We start from the raw sequence: 21,581 nt of genomic DNA, 5'->3' as shown, positions 1-21,581 counted from the left end.
TCCACCCCAAAGAGATGCCTGAAAGAAACTGGAACAAAGGACAGTAACTACAGGGTGTCACGGAGTCCCTGGGCGATGCTCTGGAACTGCTCCCCATGAAGCCAGTCAGGACTCTGGGGTAGTCGCCTTTCTGTGAGCAGCCTGTCTTCAGGACACACAGCTCACACAGCTTCCACCTTCCTGGGTCTGACCTCGGAGCATTCAGCATCCTCTGCCCCTCCGTGCGCTTCCCCCCAGCGAGTCCACTCAGGTGGGGCTCCTGGGGAAGCCAGAGGGTCCTGCACCCCAACTTCGCAGTCAGACGGGACTCTCAGCCAGCCAGTAAAACAGAAGGTTTATTAGACGACAGGAACATGGTCTAAAACAGAGCTTGCAGGTGCAGAGAACGGGACCCCTCAGCTGGGTCCATTTTGGGGGGCAGTGAGCCAGACAACCACGTCTGCACTTCACTCCATGTCCCAGCCAGCCCCAAACTGACACTCCCTCCAGCCCCTCCTCCTCTGGGCTTTGTTCCTTTCCCGGGCCAGGTGGTCACCTGATTCCTTTGTTCTCCAACCCTTTAGCTCTCACCTGGCAGGGGGGAAGGGCCCAGGCCATCAGTTGCCAGGAAACAGGGTGTCGGCCATTCTCTGTGTCCAGACTCCTGCACACACCAGCCCTCTAGGGCTCTGCAATGATCATACACCCTTACCCCACCACCTAGATACTTAAGAACTGCCTAGGGGAAACTGAGGCACCCCCACACTATTCAGAGGAAACATTAAGAAGAGTCCCACTTCGTCACACAGGGGTGTGAGTGATTGCTGGACCCAGACTAGGAGGAAGTCTAGTCTGTAAAAGAAGCTTATTGGAACATCTCTGAGGGTGAGTTTTACCTGCATTTAGTTTCTAACTGTATTAGGCTTAGACTTGCATGTTTTATTTTATTTCGCTTGGTAATTTACTTCATTCTGTCTGTCATTTCTTGGAACAACTTAAAACCTACTTTTTGTATTTAGTAAAATCACTTTTTCCTTATTAATTAACCCAGAGCAAGCAATTAATTCCTGGGGGAGCAAACAGCTGTGCTCTATCAGTGTTATAGAGGGCAAACAATTTGAGTTTACCCTGTATAAGCTTCATACAGAGTAAAATGGATTTATTTGGGGTTTGGATCCCACTGGGAGCTGGGTATCTGGGTGCTGGAGACAGGAGCACTTCTTAAGCTGTTTTCAGTTAAGCCTGCAGCTTGTGTGGGACGTGGTTCAGACCTGGGTCTGTGTCTGTAGCAGGCGAATGTCTCTGGCACAACCAGGCAAGGCACTGAAGTCCCAAGCTGCCAGGGAAACCGAGCTCAGAGGTAGTCCCAGCACATCAGGTGACAGTTCCCAACCCAACACCCTCCCCACTCCACCCCTCCCCTCTTGAGGACTCCTGGCCAAACAGCGCAATACATATGCTAACAAACTTAAACCAAGCCTTTGTTTAAGTTTGTTAGTATATGTATTGTGCAGTTAAAGCCATTTAAAGAATGAATGCTCTCCCTAGCCGTGTTCTGCTCCTTCAAGGAGCAGAGTGCAGCCCCACCGCCACCTCCAAGTCTTTCCAGTACCCCGTATCCACTAAAAATCTCTTCCCGGTTACTACGTATGGGAGGCGTAGTGGGGAGGCTGCCCCACTCCAGTAGGCAGGGGTTAAAAGCAACCCTGGAGAGGGCTGCGGCTAGGAAAAGCGGTGAGAGTCTCACTCCAGCCATGGAGAGAGAAGGGCCTGGGAGCTCAGGGGGCCGGGAGCAGAGCAGGGTTGGGGAAAGGCCAGAGGAGCTGGGGAGCTCCAGCTTGGTAAACCCCCAGGCTGAGGCCTTGCTAAAGGCCTAAGCAGGGACTGGGGCTGGGAGGGGCAGCCCGGGGATAGGCAGAGGCAGCTGACCCCTTGCCAGTGATGAGTGGCCATTACAGACTGCGTCTGCCGCAGTGACTGGGAGCAAGATGACGACTGGCTGTAGCCACTGAGGCAAGGTGGGTTAGAGGGTTGGGAGTTCCCCTGGGAGGGGAAACCCAGCATGTGGGGGTGCTGCTGGGGCAGAACCCTGAGGTAAAGGGGCTCCGGGGTCCGGGAGGGACACAGGGGCTTCAGGCAGGTGAGCCACTGGCCAGCAGAGGGCGCTCCAAGGCTGGAATCGAGCTAATTCCCAGGACGACCAGCAGGAGGTGCCGCACCGGTGAGCCGCCGATCTGCCCTACTTGCGCTCCTGCTGGTGATGGAGAACGCACACCCTGTGGGAACGAGCCGCAGCAGGCCGTGCCCTGGCCCCAACGTCCCCACCCCTGCCCCTCCAGAGAGCTCTGTGCCCCAGCTTTCTCTCACAGCTCCTGCCTCCAACACACAGCAATCGATCGCCTAGCCCCAGGGCAGCCCGCCAGCCCACGCAGCTCCGCTCAGAGCTGCACGCAGCCTAGGGCCTTGGGCAGTAGCTCCCCAGCTGATTTTACTACATAGCCAGGCTTGATTGCTCATTCTGTTGGGTCTGAAGGTGGGGGGCGGGTACCCAAAGGCTTTGTAGAGGTCTGGGATGATGCCATCAGCCCCTCTCCTGTTCTTCGGCCTGTGTTCTCCAGGAGGCCTAGGCTGTGTCTACACCAGACATGCTACATTGGCACAGATGCAGCAGTTCTCCTGGGGCTGGGGTGAATCCACCTCTCCGAGGCAGCAGCTAGGACGATGGATGACTTCTCCCCTCAGCCTGGCCCTGTCCATGCTGGGACTTAGGTCGGCGTAACACCTGAGTGATGCAGTGAAGCTGACCTGACTTCTTGGTGTAGACCGGCCCTAGTCCTGGGTCTCTCCTGGCCTTAACAGCTGTGGCTGAGGCTAGTTCTGAGGGCAGCAGCCGCTCAGCTCCTCCTTGCTTGGCTCGAGCCTGTCTCAGTCTGTGTGTGCCAGGACGGGCCCGGTCAATTCCAGGTACACGGCTCCAGGCTGATAATCTCCGTGGAGATGTGGCGGTTTGCTTTGGCGCTCCAGCCGATGTTTGCGGTGGAGGAAGAAAAGTCCTCAAGAGCTTCCTCTTCTGCCGACCCGATCCTGTCCCCGCCCCGGAAAGAGTGGCAGGAACCTTAGCTTTGCACTGGTGCCAAGAGGGTGTTATCATGGCTCACAAGCAGCAAAAGAAAAGGAGAGGGAGCAGGACTCCTGGGTTCTCTTCCCAGCTTTGGGGCGGGGGAGGCTAGTGGTTAGAGCAGGGGGCTGGGATCCAGGACTCCTGGGTTCTCTCCCTGCCCTGGGAGGGGAGTGGTTAGAGGAGTGTGGCTGGGAGTCAGGACTTCTGGGTTTTATTCTCAGCTTTGGGGAGGAGGGGTCTAGTGGTTAGAGCAGTGTCTTTCAGGAGGTTATTTTGCATTTTAAAACCTGGGGTGGGGGGAGGTTCTTACAGCTTCAGCTGGGTAGTGGAAGCCCAGGGTTGTCTTTTTGTGCTGGTAACAGGAATTGTCCGGGCTGCTCCGAGTCCAGCGGGGTGGGGGGTGCCCAAAGGCAATGTGCAGTCGGGTGGGGGGGGGGTGTTGCTCCTTCGGGCACCAAGCAGTTCCAGCCCCAGCTTCTTCGATCATGGGAGCGACTCGTTTCCCTGACTCCCTGAGCCCTTCCATCCCAGCGGGGGTGAGAGCTAGCAGCATGTCAAGCCCCCGCCCCGCGGTGCTACAGGCCCTGGCTTGCACTGCTGAAATTAGCTTGGGATTAGGAAAGGAGGCCCAAGGTCTTCACGAGAACGCAGGCTCATGACTTGCCTGTCAGGATCGTAGCTCCTTCCCACAGGAGACAGCTGCAGTGACTCATATGGCAGAGGCAGAGCCAGGGAGAGAACCCAGGAGTCTTGGCTCCTAGCCCCCTCCCTCCCCGCTCAGACCCACCAGACCCCACTGCACTCTCAGAGCCAGGGAAAGAACCCAGGAGTCCTGGCTCCATTGCTCTGACCCCAAAGCCCCTGTAACAACGTGGACATTTTCTGTAATATTTTCGTGCCTGAGCGGCCAGGCCCCGGCACTGCGACCCGCGAGAAAAGGAGGCTTAAGCAGCTGCTCCGGGTGCTGAGCAAGAGACCGAGGGGTCATGTAACGGGCCGGCAGCACGTGGGACCTGGGCCGGGCTCCGCAGGGCCAGGACAATGGCCTGGGAGGTGTCAGGAGGCAGGGGATGAGGACGGGCCCGCAGAGGGGCTCAGCAGCTCTCACCGGGACTGACAGAGTCGGAGATCCAGCCCAGACGGACCCCACGGTGGCTTGGCCGGGCGGAGCCCTGGCTCGGCCGCATGGACCATGTGTCTGATCCTTCGCTGCTCTGCGCCAACCTGGGGCCTTCCCGGGCCGGGGCCTAACGAGCCCATTGCTGCTTGGGGGCCGCAGCCGGGGTTCGCTGCCAGTCCTGGCTGAGCCGCGCTGGTCCCGGCAGAGGGGCCAGGTCTGTGCCCAGGCATCTGGCTCAGCCAGACCCGCCGGGCAGAGCTCACGGGGGGCAGCAGGAGGGCTGGGGCCCAGAGACTCAGCCTTGGAGGCCGTGGGGCCGCGTGGTCAGGCCTGCAGGAAGAGGGGGTCCCCTGGGGGCTCTGGCACGCCGAGGGGCTCCTGCCAGGGACGGCTGGAAGACGGCGCGTAGCTCTGAGCCAGGGATCCATGTATGCGTAGCCAGAGCCGCTCTCCGGCAGCCTCGGCTGGGGGCCAGCACCTTCCCCCTGCAGCTTGGGCTTTCTCCCCACCCTGCTTTCCCTCCCCACCCTGCTTTCCCTCCCCCATGCGGCGCCCGCCACCAGAAACCCCCAGAGCTGCTGACTTCCTCTCTGGCGGCGTGGGGAGCTGTGCGCAGCAGCCTCTGGACTTTCCCAGCACCAGCCCACCCCGGAGAAAGTGCTGCGGCCATTGGCGAGGCCTCCCGCCCCCCGAGCGCTGGGAGGAGCTGGGTGCTCCGTGCTGGTCAGCGGCCCAGGCTGGGGCTCGGAGGAAATGGACCTTGCAGGAGTCCAAGCAGCGGCTCTATCCACTGCATTCCTGGCGGGCCCACGGGAAGCCGGCTTTGTGCGGGCGAGCGCGAGGACTAGGGCATGTGGAAGCCGCAGGGAGAGGCGGAGCGAAGCGAGCCCAGAGAAATGCCAGCTCCGGGCAGCACCTCGACCAAAGGCAGCTGTGAGCAAAGCTCACCGGTCCCTGCCTTGTTTCTCCCCCGCCCTGGCACAGAGGGAGCCGTGGAATAATCCCCCATGCCCGGCAGGATCCCTGTCCCCATTCCGGAGCTTCCTGAGGAAGCAACAGCTGGGAAAATCTGCAGCGGGGAGCCGAGCCTCGAGCCAGCGAAAGGGTGAAGGGCTTGTGCTGAGGGCCTGGAAGGAACAAACTCCCAGGCCCCCATGCACAGGCTCTTGTGCAGAGCAACAAGGATGCCGTGTGTTGCAGCCATCCGGAGCTGCTGGCTTCAGGCGCCGGGAATGTTGGTGTCTGTTTCTGCACGGCCGAGCCAGCTGGAGTTGCAAAAGCAAACAGCCCTCTGCACCGCACATCTGCACCGCACATCTGCTCCTACACGCTTACCAATGTGCACACCTCCACCCAAACGCACATATGGCCCAATACCCACCTTCGCACAAACACACTCACCAGCACAGCTGCTTTCACGCTTACCAGGGGCGCCGTTTCAGATTCTGGTGGGGAGGGGCAGCTTTGCCCGTAGGCACTTGAAAAAACTAGTGTTCTGGCAGAGAACTTAGCTGACAGGAGCCCTGGATCTAATTCCTATAGAAAAGAACAAAGAGTCAATAAATATTAGACCCATTCAGCCTTAACACTAACATGTTCTGACACCTCGTGGCAAGTCACCTAAGGGACACTGGTTAGGTTTAAATATTTAAAGTTTATTCTTACTTTGTTAATAACTCTGCAGACAGAGAGACTCTGTCAGGACTCCTGGGTTCTATCTCAGCTCTGGGAGGGGAGTGGGGTCAAGTGGGTTACAGTGTGGGGCAGATACATCTGGGTTCTATATCAAAACGGCCACAGTGGGTCAGAGCAATGGTCCATCTAGCCCAGTGTCCTGTCTTCCGACAGCGGCCAGTGCCAGGGGCCCCCGAGGGAATGAACAGAACAGGGAAACATCCAGTGATCCATCCCCCGTCGCCCATTCCCAGCTCCTGGCAAACAGAGGCTAGGGATACCATCCCTGCCCATCTTGGTTAATAACTATTGATGGACCTATCCTCCATGAACTTATCTAGTGCTTTTTTGAACCTAGTTATGGTCTTGGCCTTCACAACATCCTCTGGCAAGGAGTTCCACGGGTTGACTCTGCGTTGTGTGAAGAAATACTTCCTTTTGTTTGTTTTAAACCTGCTGCCTGTTAATTTCATTGGGTGACCCCTAGTGATTGCGTTATGAGGAGTAAATAACACTTCCTTATTCACTTTCTCCACACCAGGCATGAGATTATAGACCTCTGTCATACCCCCCCTTAGTCATCTCTTTTCCAAGCTGAAAAGCCCCCGTTTTATTAATCTCTCCTCACACGGCAGCCGTTCCACAATCCCTAATCACTTTTGTTGCCTTTCTTGGTACCTTTTCCAGATCCCATATACGGTATCTTTTTTGAGATGGGACGACCACATCTGGGCGCAGTACTCAAGGTGCGAGCGCACGATGGATTTATAGAGAGGCAACAGGATATTTTCCGTTTATTATCGATGCCTGTCCTAATGATCCCCAGGGTTCTGTTTGCTTTTTGGCTGCCGCTGCCCACTGAGTGGCTGTTTTCAGAGGACTCTCCCCAAGATCTTTCTCGAGTGGTAACAGCTAATTTTAGACCCCATCATTTTATACGTAGAGTTGGGATGATGTTTTCCAATGTGCATGACTTGGCATTTATCAGGTGTCCATGAGGCCCAGGGTTCTCCCCCCACCGTTGCAGAGGTGGGGCTGCGAAGCCTTTGCCAGCCCTAGATGAGGCTGCATTGCAAGCCGGTCTCCTAGCTGAGAGGGAGCCAAGCGAATCCTGGGGCTGGACATAGCTAGAGGGGTGTGCGTAGGGACCGAGAGAGTGGGATGGCAGGGTAGAGTGACAGAATGTGGGGGAGTGGGGGGATGGGTAGAGGGGGATGGGGATGGATGGATGGATGGTCATAGGCTTGGAAACTAGGGGTGTGGGGGGTGCTGCAGCACCCCCAGATTTTGTGGGGAGTCCCAGCTGCTGGCCCCACGCCCAACGGCTCCACACCTGCCCCCAGCTGTGGCCCCAGCCTCGGCCCCCTTACCCTGTCTGTGTCCCCCCCTCCTGGAGCCTCAGTCCTGCTCCTGGCCCCAGCTCTAGAGGATGGTGAAGGGTGTGGACAGGGGTAAGGGGGGGTGCAGCTCAGCACCCCCACTCTAAAAACTGTTCCAGCACCACTGCAGATGGATGGATGGAGGGGGGATGTGGATGGATGGACGGATGGCTGGAGGGGGATGGATGGAGAAATATGGAGGGAGGGAGGGTTGCAGGGGGAGGTCTGGCTGTCTGGAATGAGGAGGCATAGGGAGGGATGGAGGGGGATGGATGGAGGGCTGGCTGGCTGGGATGAGGAGGGATAGGGACGGACGGATGGAGGGGGACGGACGGACGGATGGAGGGGGACGGACGGATGGAGGGGGAGGGCTGGCTGGGCTGAGGAGGGATAGGGAGAGATGGAGGGGGAGGGAGGGATGGAGGGGGATGGATGGAGGGCTGGCTGGCTGGCTGGGATGAGGAGGGATAGGGACGGACGGATGGATGGAGGGGGACGGACGGATGGAGGGACGGATGGATGGATGGAGGGGGAGGGCTGGCTGGGCTGAGGAGGGATAGGGAGAGATGGAGGGGGAGGGAGGGATGGAGGGGGAGGGCTGGCGGAGCTGAGGAGGGGGAGGGAGGGATGGAGGGGGAGGGCTGGCGGGGATGAGGGGAGGTGTAAGACTATCTGCACAGTTACTCTCAGCCTGCCCAGGTTTCTCTCTCCAGAGCCAAAGGGGGTCTCCTCACTGCGTGACGCCCTTCTGCACCCAGAGCTCTTTTCCTGGCGAATTCCCACCCAAGCTCCCCTGAAAGGGGGCTAAGAGTCTGGAGATTCGGGGAAAGTACGAGTCCCCATGGGACTCTGCAGCAAAGGGAAAGGGGAAGTGTTATTTCACAGGCTTTCATGTGTCTCTCAGTGTTTCCGGCACTGCACACTCACGGCCAAAGCAGAAGCCCCTGGCTTTCCCCTCCCACCCGGACTTTCCTGCCTCTCGGCTCATACGGCTCCCCTGCCCTGGCCATTGATAAACCCTCGCACACCCCTCCCCTGTGCCATGGCGGGGGCTGGCGGAGCAGAGCGCAGCTCCATGTGAGGCTGACATCAGAGACAGTTAAACCACAAACCAGCCCCAAAATAACCCTGAGCACATAAGAATTTCCCCAGAACACCAGGCCTTCCTCTCGCACTGGCCTGCCTCGGAGCCCGGGCTGACAGTGCGCCGGAAGGGCCCGGGGTGCCGTGGAGTCACCCAGCCGCAGCCTGGCCTCCGTCAAAGGCAGGAGCACAAAGCTGCAGGCTCCAGCGGGACTGAGGGTGGGGCGGGCGCAGGAGTGAGACTCAGGAGACCTGGGTGCTATTCCCAGCTCTGCCCCTGCCCTGGGGCAAGTTCTTTCCCCTCGCTGTGCCCTTGTTTAGACTCAAAACTTTTGCATGCAGGGATTATCTCTTATTGTGTGTCTGGGCAGCGCCCGGCGCGATGGGGCCCTGGTCTCGGCTGGGGTCGGTGGCACCCGGCGCGACGGGGCCCTGGTCTTGGGGGGGGTCTGGGCAGCGCCCGGCGCGACGGGGCCCTGGTCTCGGGTGGGGTCTGGGCAGCGCCCGGCGCGACGGGGCCCTGATCTCGGTTGGGGTCTGGGTGGCACCCGGCGCGACGGGGCCCTGGTCTCGGCCGGGGTCTGGGCAGCGGGCAGCGCCCTGCACGACAGGGCTCTGGTTTCGGGTGGGGTCTGGGCAGCGCCCTGCACGACGGGGCTCTGGTCTCGGGTGGGGTCTGGGCAGCGCCCAGCGCGACGGGGCCCTGGTCTCGGCCGGGGTCTGGGCAGCGGGCAGCGCCCTGCACGACGGGACTCTGGTCTCGGGTGGGGTCTGGGCGGCGCCCGGCGCAATGGGGCCCTGGTCTTGGTCAGGGTCTGGGTGGCGCCCGGCGTGACGGGGCCCTGGTCTCGGCTGGGGTCTGGGTGGCACCCGGCGCGACGGGGCCCTGGTCTCGGGTGGGGTCTGGGCAGCGCCCGGCGTGACGGGGCCCTGGTCTCGGCTGGGGTCTGGGCAGCACCCGGCGCGACGGGGCCCTGGTCTCGGGTGGGGTCTGGGCGGCGCCCGGCGTGACGGGGCCCTGATTTCGCTACTATAATACCAGTAATAATGACCCTAATGACCTGCTTTGCCTAGTTAGTTGTCATCTTCGTGGCAAGCTGGTGTCAGTTTGGGAGCGTTGGGCGGCTGGGGCAAGCATCTCTCAGGCCCAGGCCGCTAGGCAGCAATGCATAGGGGCCATTCGGGCCCCGTAACCCTGCAGGCTCCTCCGCCCGAGATGGGAGGGCTCACTGCGGGGGCAGGCTGCAGGATGGCGTAAAGGGGGGAGGTGTGTGGGGGGGTGAGGGGTGTGTATGTGGAGGGAGGGGGGAGAGGGAGAGGGGTGTGTATGTGGGGGGAGGGAGAGGGGTGTGGATGGGGATGGGTGGGGGGAGGGAGGGAGGGAGGGGTGTGGATGGGGGTGGGAGGGTAGGGGTGGGGGGCGGGAGGGGTGAATAGCTGATCCCATACACTAGGAGCTAACAGAGGGGCGGAACGCTGCACCAGGTCTGGAAGAGCGCTGTTTACTTTGGCAGAGCAAAGGGGCGTTAATGTGAGGGGGAACCGGCCCCCGGGGAATCCCCTGTGCCAGGGGCCCCCTGCTCAGCCTGGAGCTCCCAGCCCCTGGTTTAGGGCACAGCTCGGGGCTGTAGCGGGACGCCCTGCACCACGGCTGTTCCCCGCTTTCCAGGGCTTGTGGGGAGCAGACTGTGAGTTAGAGCAGCCCTGAGGCTGCTCTGTGGACACCAGGAACCCAGCGGGGCTCAGAATACAGGGCATGCAAATGAGGTTTAAATCCACTTCTCACACTCCAGCCCCTGCCCCAAACACAGGAACAGGAAAGCCAAGAATCTGGCTCTTGGATTCTGACCGTGAATCCACGGAAACACTCACAGCGGGGGAGGGGGGAAGCTAATCTGGGGGATTCTGTGGGGAGCACTGGGTCCATGCAGCCCCCCTCCCGCCCCACCAAGGCCCAGCCGCAGCCTTGAAGCGCCAGGACGTTACAGAACAGGTCACAGTTGTGGCCATGCCCCCCCCCCGCCCCCCTGCATTGGCTCCAGAAGACTCAGAATCTGGCACGTCCCAGGCACTGGCCGCAGCGCCAAGGTCCGGGAGCTCCCGCCAAGGCACAGCCGCGGGCGCTGGGGAAAGGCTGGGGGAGGGGAAGCCGCCAGGAAGGGGCGGGTGATGGATGGAATTTCAGGGCAGATGTGTGGGGACCCCGCACTGCCTCTGCCCCCCTGGAAGTAGGGTCTGAGCTGCCCAGGATTCCCACAGCAGATTCCCAAAGGCTTAGCCGCACCCCCAGACGGGGCAAACTTTCCGAAACTCTGTTGCCATTTAGCTGCCTAAATAAGCAGCCAGATTTTCAGACTTGGCCGCCTCGGTCTGACCCTAGTGACCAAGCCAGGGAGCTTTTCTGAGCAGCCTTCTTGGCATGTGCCTAACTGGGCACTGGGCAGTCTGAAAAGTCCGCGCCAAACGGAAATGCAGCCAGCTCTAGGGTGGAATGCAGCCAGCTCCAGCCCTGCTGCCCTGAAATGGCAGGAGGGGAGTTTAGCTATTTAACAGAGCCAGGTTAAGAGCTCGTTATCGGGGGGGCGGGGGTTGTGATTACCGTGGGTGGGAGCTTGGTTTAAAGCGTGATCCTGAGCCCTGGTTTTTAGGTGCAGCGTTTTGGAGAACCCCCTGGGGAACGTGGGCTTGTTTCGTCTGTGCAGGAATGACTCTGATGAGCTCAGCCTGGAAAAAGGAAGCGAAACCCCCTGGTGCTAATGCCCAGGCCAGGCATCCCCAGGCAAGGCTCTGACACTTCTCCATAAATGGAAGAAATGCCTGGCAAATGCACAGGTCCAAAGATCTGAGGCATGCCCTGCCCTGCCCGGGCCCCCCTCTCCTGTGCAGTGCGGATCAGCTCAACTAGGACCCAGGAGTGGGACGGGCACTCTGGGGGAGAAGCGGGACTTTCAAATGAGGGGGAGGGGCCCCTGAGACTGGCCTGGGCTGGGGGGCCCTGGCACTTAGGCCCTGCGCCTGCCTTGCTCCCAGCCCCTGGTGTAGGCAGGTCGGGCTGACAGCACACGGTGCTGGGGAGCAGGGTGGGTCAGGCTCTGCGCTGGGTCTCTGGAGGCCTGGGTTTGATTCCCAACTCTGCCACAGACGCCCTGTGTGACCTTGGGCAAACCACTGCATCCCGCTAGGCTGAGCTCCCCACCTGTGACTGGGGATAATGACCCTTCCCTTGTCTCCGAGCGTGAGCTCTTGGGGCAGGGGCTGTCCCTGGCTGGGCAGTGCCCGGCCTGCTGGGGCCCCGATCTGGGTTGGGCTCTGGGCAGCGCCTGGCCTGCTGGCGCCCTGATCTGGGTCAGGTACCTTAATACAAACAATGAGCGAATGGATTCCACAATGTTTCCTTTCTTTGAAGGCTCTGCTATCCCCAGCGATGCTCAGCGTCCCAGAGGCAGAACAGGCTGCCTGTGTATCCCACAGCACCACTTCCTTGCTCCCGGGTGTCCAGTGGGAGGGTGTCATGTGCACTCGGATAGTCACGCAGCCCAGTCCTCTGGCCTCCCAGCATCGCAAAGGAAAACAGCACACGCAGACAGCCCCATTTCTCACTGAAGAGGTGTTTTAAGCCAGCGATGGAGCTGTCAAGCCCTGGTAAGGACCCCCAACACGTGTGCACCATTCTGACAGGACAGCAGAACCAGAGTCAGGAATGGGAGCCAGGTGTCCTGAGCCCCGGCAAAGTGCTCTGTCCACTAGGCAACACGGACTTGCTTGTTGTATTACCCTGTTTTCCAGATGGGGAAACTGAGGCACAGAGCGACTCAGGGACGTGCCCAAGGTCACATGGGGAGTCGGTCGTGGAGCTGCAAATTGAAACCAGCTCCCCCCAAGTCCCAGCCCAGCACCCTGACCACAAGGCCAAATGGTTCCCCCCCACTTGGCTGCAGAGAGTCTTGCTATATTTATATGCTATAAATACTCGCTTGTCCCTTGCTCAACCCCTAAACCACAAGGATGAAACGAGACGCCGCAGAGCGCCACCGACACGAGCGTCACTCACCCTGCAGCCAAGCTCAGGCAGCCGGCGGGGGGTGCGGCAGCCGCGGGAACGCACACGGGCGGGGTAAAGGTGACCCTCGGGGGCGGGGGGTTAGATGCACGTCTGGTGTTTTACACGCGCATGCGTGGCAGGGTTACATTTTATTGTTGTTCATGCAGCATCCGGAGTGGGCCCTAGTTCTGACCGGGCCTCTGACGGCTGTCATAAGGAAAAACAACAGCAACCACAGCCCCTTGCCCTCCGTAGCATCCATCTGTCTGTCCGTCTAGATTATTAGAATTATTTATTTGTGTGTTTGTATCTAATTTATTTATTTGTATTACTATCAATCCATCCACCCCCTCTATCTATCCATCTCTCCCCAGACACCCCCTCTATCTATCTGTCACGGGGTCCCTGGGCGATGCTCGGGACCTGCTCCCTACAAAGCCAGGCAGGACTCTGGGGCAGTCAACTTCCTGGGAGCAGCCTGTCTGCAGGACACACAGCTCACCTGGCTTCCACCTTCCTGGGTCTGACCTCGGAGCATTCAGCCTCCTCTGCCCCTCCGTGCGCTTCCCACAGCGAGTCCCCCCAGGTGGGGTCCTGGGGAAGCCAGAGGGTCCTGCCCCCCAACTCCGCAGTCAGACGGGACTCTCAGCCAGCCAGGAAAACAGAAGGTTTATTAGATGACAGGATCATGGTCTAACACAGAGCTTGTAGGTGCAGAGAACAGGACCCCTCAGCCGGGTCCATTTTGGGGGGGGCAGTGAGCCAGCCAACCACGTCTGCCCTTCACTCCTCATCCCCAGCCAGCCCCAAACTCCTCCAGCCCCCCCCCCCCCGGGCTTTGTCCCTTTCCTGGGCCAGGAGGGCACCTGATTCCTTTGTTCTCCAACCCTTTAGCTCTCACCTTGCAGGGGGGGAAGGGCCCAGGCCATCAGTGGCCAGAAAACAGGGTGTTGGCCATTCTCTGTGTCCAGACCCCTGCACACACCTGCCCTCTAGGGCTCTGCAATGATCATACACCCTTACCCCACCCCCGAGATACTTAAGAACTGCATGGGGGAAACTGAGGCACCCCCCACACTATTCAGAGGAAACATTAAGAACAGTCCCACTTCGTCACACTATCTATCTGTCCCCAGACACCCCCTCTATCTATATATCTATCTATCTACACCCTATCTCTCTCTCTCTCTTTCTCTTTCAGCCATGTGCAGGCAGAAAATTTGCAAAAGCAGCTGTTGATTTTGGGTGCCCAGCCAGTGCCGAGCACTGGGCCGCTGTCAGTCAGACCCCTTTACGCCATCTCAAGCTGGGCTCCCTAGATCGTGAGGAGGCTCCTGGCACCTGCTGTGGGGTTTGATCCCCTCTGGAGCGAGTGCGGGGGTTCATCCGACCGTTCGGGGGCGAGGAGAGTTGTGTCAGCATCTAGACCTGTATCTGTGACGGGGGGAGGGGGAAGTGGAGCATATAGACCTATGAAAAGTCAGGGAGGGGGAGAGACCCAAGGTCTGGTGGGGGGGGACCCCCTGGTTCCATAGCAAATAAGGCCCCTGGTGCAGCATGTGTGTGGGGCTTGGGGGGCACGACTGGACTGGGAATCCTGGCAGTATGGGATGGGTAAGCCACTATATTGTCCCTGTTGCTACATAATCAATTGTCAGGGCTCTGTCCCAACCAAGCCAGCCCCCCTGGAGGGCACCAGGGCTGGGGGGCTGGGGGACGGGGGCTGTGTGCCTTTCCCTGGGAAACCACGCCTTGGAAAGCCTTAGAAAATCAAAACTCCCTCAGACAAAGCAAGGCTGGAAATCCCCTCCTCCAGCACAGCCGAGAAAGGCTGGGGCTTCCGGGAACTGCACTGAACTCTGGTCTAAACATATAAAGCAGCTCTCAGGCAGCTCATTCAGCGCCTGCCGTCCCCACAGGACCAGCCCAGCTGCTCCCCAGGGAGGGTCCATCCCCGGAGCCCCCAGGAAGGGTTTGCCGGCAGTACCATGGCTCAACCTGTCCCTGTCCTGCTCTGGGCCTGGTGCGCACTGACAGCTCTGGCAGGTAAGCGGCCTGACCAATCACCTCTCCTGCAGCCCCCTGGCCTGGCGGGCGCTGCCCGCTGCACCCTGGCACCACAGGGTTTGGCTGGGTGGATCATGGAGCAGAAGGGGGGGGGGTGTGAGACAGAGAGAGAGACTCCCCAGTGTTATACTCTGGGCATGTGCACGCATCTCCCAAAGTGATGCTTGTGCCGAGAAGCAAAGTGTGTCCCCAGTGTTCTATCCACACAGTGTGTGTGTGAGTCCCCAGTGCTTACACAGCGTGTGTGTGTGTGTGTGTGTGTGTGTGTATGTGGGAGGGGTCTATGTCCCTAGTGCATATACTATGTATGTGTGTGTAAAAGTTTCCAGACCCACAAGTCAGATTCCACTCTTGTGCATCCTGCTGTGACTATGCCCCCTCCCCTTACTCCGGAGTGACTCTGGATCGATGCTGGCAAACTGAGATTGGAATGTGCCCCTGTGCGTGGGGCTGATGAAGGGGGCCTGACTCCCAAGTGCGAGGGGAGCGCTGCCCCCATTGGATCTAGGAGTGTTTCAAGCTCGCTTTGCACGGGGGTCAAATGCATGGCGAGCCAGGCCGGGAGGTGGGGGTGGGTAAATCAGCCCCTAAATCTTTAGCGGGAATCTAGGGGCCGGATTCGACATGGACCTGGCAGGCTGGAGCGGTCGCACGCTGCAGGGAGAGAAAGTGCTTTTCCTCCTCCTGGCACACCCGCCGCTCGCCATTGTTCAGCTGGCGGGGGGCCTGGGCCGGAGCAGGACTCAGAGGGTTGGAACGCGACACGAATAGTTTAGGGTGGTTAATTATGAGGCCAAAACTCCGGTCCCTCTTGGAGCAAAACTCCCACTGGAATCAACAGCATGTTTTTGCTAGATGAAGGACACAGAGTTCAGCCTGTTGAGTATTAAACCCAGCCCCTGTGCAGGGCCAAGTTCTGCAGGGGGGTTACAACAGGGACACGCTTGGCCCATTCTGTTTATTCTGTGTCCTTGCCAATTTCATATGATGGGCTTGGTGCCCGGCGGATGTAAGTCAGCGTCGCGCCACTGAAGCCGAGGGAGCTGGGTTGATTCCCACTGGCTGAGGATCTGACCCGGAATTCTTTGGGGGGGGCTGGGGGAGCCGGTGAAAGGGGAGACCGGGCTCCTGCCCCGGGGTAAGTGGCTGCTACCGCAAGCGAGGGCAGAGTCCGCCGTGGACGCTCTTTGGAATTCCTGTGCCCAGCGGGCGCGGCTGGGCGGGACGAGGCCAGGAATTCCCCACTCCCATGACCCGGGAAAGCAAACAACTCAGGCCCAGGGCTCGGCAGATTGGTGCAAAGCCGCAGGCCTCGCTCGAACCCCACTGCAGCTGAGGGGCAGAGTGCAGAGGTGAGGGGGCGCCTGGCGGGCGTCCGCATTCAGCCAGGTTCCTGGTAATCTCGAGAGAGCGGCGAAGGGCTGCTGGCAGGCTCTGAGCGCTGGGAAGGAGGGTGGGGATATTCTCCTGGTTCCCCTGCACAACGCTCGCCGGCCGAGCTCCTCCTGCCCGGGGAAAGGCACGGGCAGGAGCGGGGCCTCGTTAGCACCAGGTGGTTCTCTGGAAAGGGGCTGCAGAGCCCAAGTGCTTCCCCGTCACTCCGGCCCTCGACTGCGCCTCAGGCCGGGAGCTAACCGAACCCGGGCCCCTTTCCAAAGCGAGGGGGACGCTGGGGCCTGCGCTCAGCCAGCACCTGGCCAAGAGCAGCGGCTAGGTACGGCCCCCTTCGGGCCGCAGCGCAGACCCCCAGCCATGTCCAGCCAAACCACCCTGCACCTCGGCGAGGATCGGGCCCCGCCAGGGAAAAGGGGCTGGGCTCACCCACTTGTGCTGTGAGTCTCGCCCGCTGCTTTGCCGTGTGCGTGCCCCGGAGGCGCAGCGTGACGGATCCGTTTGCCGTTCCAGGGGCCGTGCGGGGCTCGTTCGACGTGAGCGTTTTGCCAGAAGCTCCCATGGTGGCGTACGGGGGGGCCGTCTGGATAAACTGCAGCACCACGTGCCAGGATCCTGACGTCAGGGGCAGCCTGGAGACCTCGCTCACCAAAACCGACGAAAAAATTGGACCCGGGTGGGTGGCCTTCCTCCTTAAAAATATCACGGAGTGGGCGTCGGCCCCCCAGTGCTACTTCAGCTGCCGTGGCCGTGTGAAGGTGGTGTTTGCAAACATCTCCACTTACCGTAAGTGCCGCTGGCTCCCAGCTGCAGGGGTCTGGGGCGGCTTTTGTGCCACGGAGACTTTCTGGGTGCAGGGCTGTGCCAGAGAAAGGGGAAACTCGCTGGCAGAAAATAGGGTACAAAGCTGTGATCTGGCCCTAGGGCAGGGGACTGGCTGGCTCGGGGGGCAGAGAATGGGACACGGGCCTTTCCCCTCTGGGGCCACTGGCTCCGCTCCATTAAGCCAGGCAGCACCGGCGAGTAGTTACCCTCTGGCGGCCGTTGGGTGGAACGAGTTGGTGGGTCTTAGTCCGGCTCCTGGCAGGGCAGGAATCCACATCCCAGCCCCCTGCCCCACTTAGAGCTCCTGCCGGCCGGTCAGGGCCCCCTCTGGGGCAGGGCCCTGCTTGTGGGGGAGCTGCCCTGCGGCTCAGCCGGCCTGGGGTGCAGGAATGCACCTTCCAGGCTCTTCCCCCAGGAGGTGGCTTTCAGCAGCACCCGGGTCTACGGGATCCAATTAACCAACCTTCGGGTCCTTCCCCCTCTGGTTCCAGGGGCGCCGGAGCGGGTGGGGCTGGAGCGGCTCCCGGAGCTGGAGCTGGGCCGGGCCTATAGCCTGACGTGCCGGGTTCTGAACGTGGCGCCCGTCAGGCACCTCACCGTGACCCTCCGCCAGGGGGGACGGACCCTGCACACGGAGACCTTCCAGAACCGCACCAGGGCCGGACCCGACGACGTCACGGTGACCAAGGAGATCACCCCTCAGCAAGGGGACCACGGGCAGGAGGTCACCTGCCACACAGCCCTGGACCTGACGCCGCACGAGCCGCACTTGGAAAACAGCTCCTCTGCGGTGGAGCTCAAGGTTTATGGTGAGTTCCTGCATGCCCCGTGTGCCGTACACACCACTCCGTGCACCAGAGACCCTGCTCTGTCCTCCGTGCACCGGAGACCTGCTTTGTGTGCCAGACACACCGCTCCAGGTGCTGGCAGTTCAGGGGACACATGGGCTTTGTCTGACTGCCCAGCTCCCTGCACCCCCGCCAACATTCACACCCCCACAAAGGGGCAACAAATGCTCCCTGGCCAGGATGGAGTCTGTGCTGTCCTGGGCCCGTTGATGCCGGTCCCAGGTTGGGGGCTGAGATCTGTTCTCCCAGGTGGCCGAGATTTCCGGGGCTACCCCTTTGGGAGCTCCCCTAACGCCGACTGATGCGGCTCCTGCTCTTTGCACAACCAGAGCGTGAGGTCCCACATCACCCTGCTTGCGAGTTCCACCCGGCCCCACCAGGCCCAGCTCCCCACACCCTGGGGCTGGCTTCTGACATGCCGAACACAGGGAGCACCCGTGGAGGGTTCACAGCTATCTAAAGGGATGCCACCCTCTCCCATGCCCCACATCGAGGGAGGACGTGTCGTCACATTGCCAAAGCGCTAGGGGTGGAGGCTCAGGGCCGAGGGTACTGTCCGAGCCCAGGGAGGGGCACCCCGCCCACCCATCAGAGGGAGGGTCCCTAGGGGGTGGGTTGTCTCACCCCCGCAGCACGGAGTTCCCCGCAACACCCAGTCGCGCAGGAGGCATCAGGCTCATGCTTCCCCTTTGGGGTGATGGTTTCTTCCCCTTTTTCAACCTTCCCCTCCACGTGCCTCGTCCCCTTCGGGGCCTGGCCTGGCCGGAGCAGAGGATGGCAGAGCGCGCTCGGGGCTGCTACGGGGCTTTGGTGACAGCAGGGTATGGAACAGGCCAGGAAGTTCAGAGACGGGCCATTAGATGGGCGGGGGTACAGGGATGGAAAGAGAAGTGTGTGTGCACAGTTTGGGGGTGGATAGGAAGATAGAGGGGTGCAGTCTGGGCAGGGGATGGACAGACAGCTGTAGGGAACAGTGGGGGGATAGAGAGAGACGAGATGGGGCTAGAGGACTAGAAGGGGGGACAGCACAGGGCTAGATAAACAGGTTGGTAGTTAGATCTGGAGCAAACTGCATCTCAGCATCTCATGGGGGCAGGTGCTTCCCAAACCTGGAGAGCCCTTACCCCAAGGATTCACAGTCTCACTAGACAGAGGGTGGCAGGGGAAACAGAGGCAGAGAAAAGGGAAGGATTTGCCCAAGGCCGGTGGCCAAGCCGGGAATAGAACCCAGGTGTCCTGAGTCCCAGGCTGCTGGTCTGTCTACCCGGCTACATGCCTCTGAACGTTTCCCTGATGCCCCGCGATGGTTTTTCTCACCTGCTGCAGCTCTCCCAGAGGAGCCCCAGCTCCAAATCTCCCACCATATAGAGGTGGGCGACAAGGCGACCGCCCGCTGTGACGTGACCAAGGTCTTCCCTGCCGCTGGAGAGGCCCGGTTCACCCTGTCCTTTGGGGGTCAGCGCCTGAACTTCACCGTCACCACGTCGAATGACACGGCCACAGCCCAGGGCGAGGTTCGGCCCCTGTCCGCAGGCGAGCGCCAGCTGACCTGCACCGTGTCCGTGGGGCCCGTGTCCAGATCTGCAGGGCAGAGCGTTCTCGTTTACAGTGAGTGTCTGGGGGTCTCCCGGCCACGCCCAGAGCGGGGCGTGCCCAGATTTCGGGGGCTCGGCAGGTGACGTCTGCACTGTGGGCCAGGATGGCACAGAGGCTGGGCAGATCTCTGTGGGTTCACCTCCCACGGAGGCTGGTTTCAGTTCACGTCGGTTCCTCCCCCTGGACTTTCCACTGGAAACTCAGCCCCCCGGCCCAATTTCCCACAGGCCCCCCGGCCCCAGATCCCCTCCCTGCTCCCGCCCCCAGTCCTAGCCTGGCTTGGGACTTGTCTCCCGACAGACCCTCGGTGGGGCTCTGACCTGGCTCCCCTTCCACACGGGTGCTCCACTGAGCCGGGGATGCTCCCATCAAACCATTCAGATCACCGCGTCCGAGCAGCTGCGTAGCCCAGGCCAGGGAATTCCTCCCAGCGACTCCAGAGAGTAAGAGCCGCGCTGGGCTGGAAGGGGAGTGGGCAAGGCCACCGAGCCCCCCGCCATGTGGAGACTGGGGTCAGTCTGCCCCGGGCCTGGCCTGCCCCGCTAGGGAGTGGCAGGTTCATACCTTGACGCACGGCATGAGGAGCGGGCGCTTCCAGAGAACGGAGCCCTCACCGGCCGGAGCTGGAGGGGAGATGTGGGGGGAGCCATGGGGATTTAGGTACCAGTCCATGCATGGAGCAAATTTCAGGAGGAATTTGGGCCCACGTCCTCAAAGGTACTCAGGTGCCTAACTCCCATGGGATCTGGGCCTAACTCCATTCGGGATCTGGGTGTTAACTTGAATGGGCCAGGTATGTCCAGTGCCCCAGCTGGCTTCGACCCTCTCACGCGTCCGATCTCGAGGGAAGCGTCCTGCTGGGGGAGGCCAGCGGGCAGCCCCTCGGAGGGGGGATCAGCAGCCGAGGCCAAACTGCAGGTCTGTCCTGGTCCCTTGCAGGTCTCCCTGAGCCCATCCTGGAGATAACTGAGTCCCAGATCCACGTTAACAGCAGCGTCATCGTTACGTGCCTTTCTCCTGAAGCCCACCCCCCGGACGTCCTGCTCCAGCTCAGAGACGCCAAGCGAGTCCTGGTCCGCAGCGCCCCCGCCCAGCCCCTTTTGGACTTCCCGCTGACGGCTGGCGAGGAAGACAACGGGAGGGAGTTCACGTGTGAAGCAAGGCTTGCCTCAGCCAACCAAACCGTGAAACGCACGTCTGCCAGGCTCACTGTCCTCTGTGAGTGCAGGGGCTGTCTTAGGTGCTGCTCCGGCCCCTCACCACGGCCCACGCTCTGCGCTCACCCCCCTGCAGTCAGGAAGCAAGGCCCCCTTTTCAGAGATGGCAGCTGAGCCCCCCAGAGCCTCAGTGCCTCAGCCAAGGACTCGAACCCAGGGCTCCTGGCCCATCCTCCCGCTCCGCTCCCACAAGCTTTTCTTCAGAGGCACTCGGCTGCTCTCCTTGTGCCTGCGACCTGGGGCGGCCATTCCTATGCAGCAGCCGCCAGAGAAATGCTCTGGGTCCAGTCAGTTCTTAGCATTAGGGTATCAGGGCCCCGTCGCGCCGGGCGCCGCCCAGACCCCAGCCCAGACCAGGGTCCCGCGCCGGGCGCCTCCCAGACACAGTCCCTGCCTCAGGGAATGTTCCCAAGCTAATGAGACGAGCCAGCCGCAGGAAGAATCCCTCGCCCCATTTTACAGATGGGGAACCTGAGGCCTTCTCGTGACTATTGGGCTTTGCCCCAGGGCCAGGGTCACAGCGGGCGACCATGACAGAGGCAGGGCTTGACCCCTGAGCTCCCAAGTCCAGGCTGTTGCCTTGCACGCAGGGCCCCCTTGCTGCCCCAGAGCAAGGCCTGCTGGAGCCAGGCGGGGCAGTGGGGAGAGCCCAGCGAGGAGGCACGTGTGGCAGGGGAGAGACGCCATCCTTGGCAGCAGCCCCGGGGGCAGGCAGGAGATGGGGCTACACGGCACTGGGCAGCGTAACCAACTGCCCCCTCTCGCTTCCAGATGGGCCCAGGATGGACGACTCCGGCTGCCCCAGAGAGTGGACCTGGAAGGAGGGGACGGAGCAAACCTTCTCCTGCCAGGCACAGGGGAACCCAGAGCCAGCCGTGGTGTGCAAGAAGGACGGGGTGCCCTTCAGCATCGGGGTGCAGCAGCAGGTCAGGAGAGAGGACGCCGGGACCTACCACTGCAAAGCATTCAACAGCTACGGCTACGCCAGCCGGGATGTGACCGTCCACGTGGAGTGTAAGTAGCCTTTGGTGGATCCTCCAGCAGGCGACCTGGAGGGTAGGCTTGCAAAAGCCCCAAAGAGATTTAGGAACACAAGTGAATGGGTCTCTTAGGTAAAATCCCATTGGCTTTCCTTGGGATTTAGGAGCCCAAACGGCCCCCAAAGCCATGGGGGCTCAGTATGGGGTTCCGGGCTGCCATTCTCCGGCCTGGTGGCCTGCTGGAGGTCAGACTGGCCG

General features: G+C 60.9%; 1 protein-coding gene across 1 annotated transcript in view; it reads left to right on the top strand.

Annotated features, from left to right (window-relative positions):
• Positions 1 to 14,235: 14,235 nt before the first annotated feature.
• ICAM5 (intercellular adhesion molecule 5) overlaps positions 14,236 to 21,581 on the top strand; it is a 45,096-nt gene continuing 37,750 nt past the window's right edge. The window contains exons 1-6 of the mRNA XM_084610129.1: positions 14,236 to 14,444; positions 16,371 to 16,643; positions 17,174 to 17,491; positions 18,857 to 19,138; positions 20,066 to 20,344; positions 21,115 to 21,357. Of these exons, the coding sequence (XP_084466255.1) occupies positions 14,387 to 14,444; positions 16,371 to 16,643; positions 17,174 to 17,491; positions 18,857 to 19,138; positions 20,066 to 20,344; positions 21,115 to 21,357 (1,453 nt within the window). The 5' untranslated portion in view covers positions 14,236 to 14,386. The remainder of the gene's footprint in view (positions 14,445 to 16,370; positions 16,644 to 17,173; positions 17,492 to 18,856; positions 19,139 to 20,065; positions 20,345 to 21,114; positions 21,358 to 21,581) is intronic.

Source organism: Lepidochelys olivacea (genome assembly GCF_965140295.1).
Source record: "Lepidochelys olivacea isolate rLepOli2 genome assembly, chromosome: 20".
Lineage (NCBI taxonomy): Eukaryota > Metazoa > Chordata > Testudines > Cheloniidae > Lepidochelys > Lepidochelys olivacea.
This window is presented reverse-complemented; position numbering and strand designations above follow the sequence as displayed.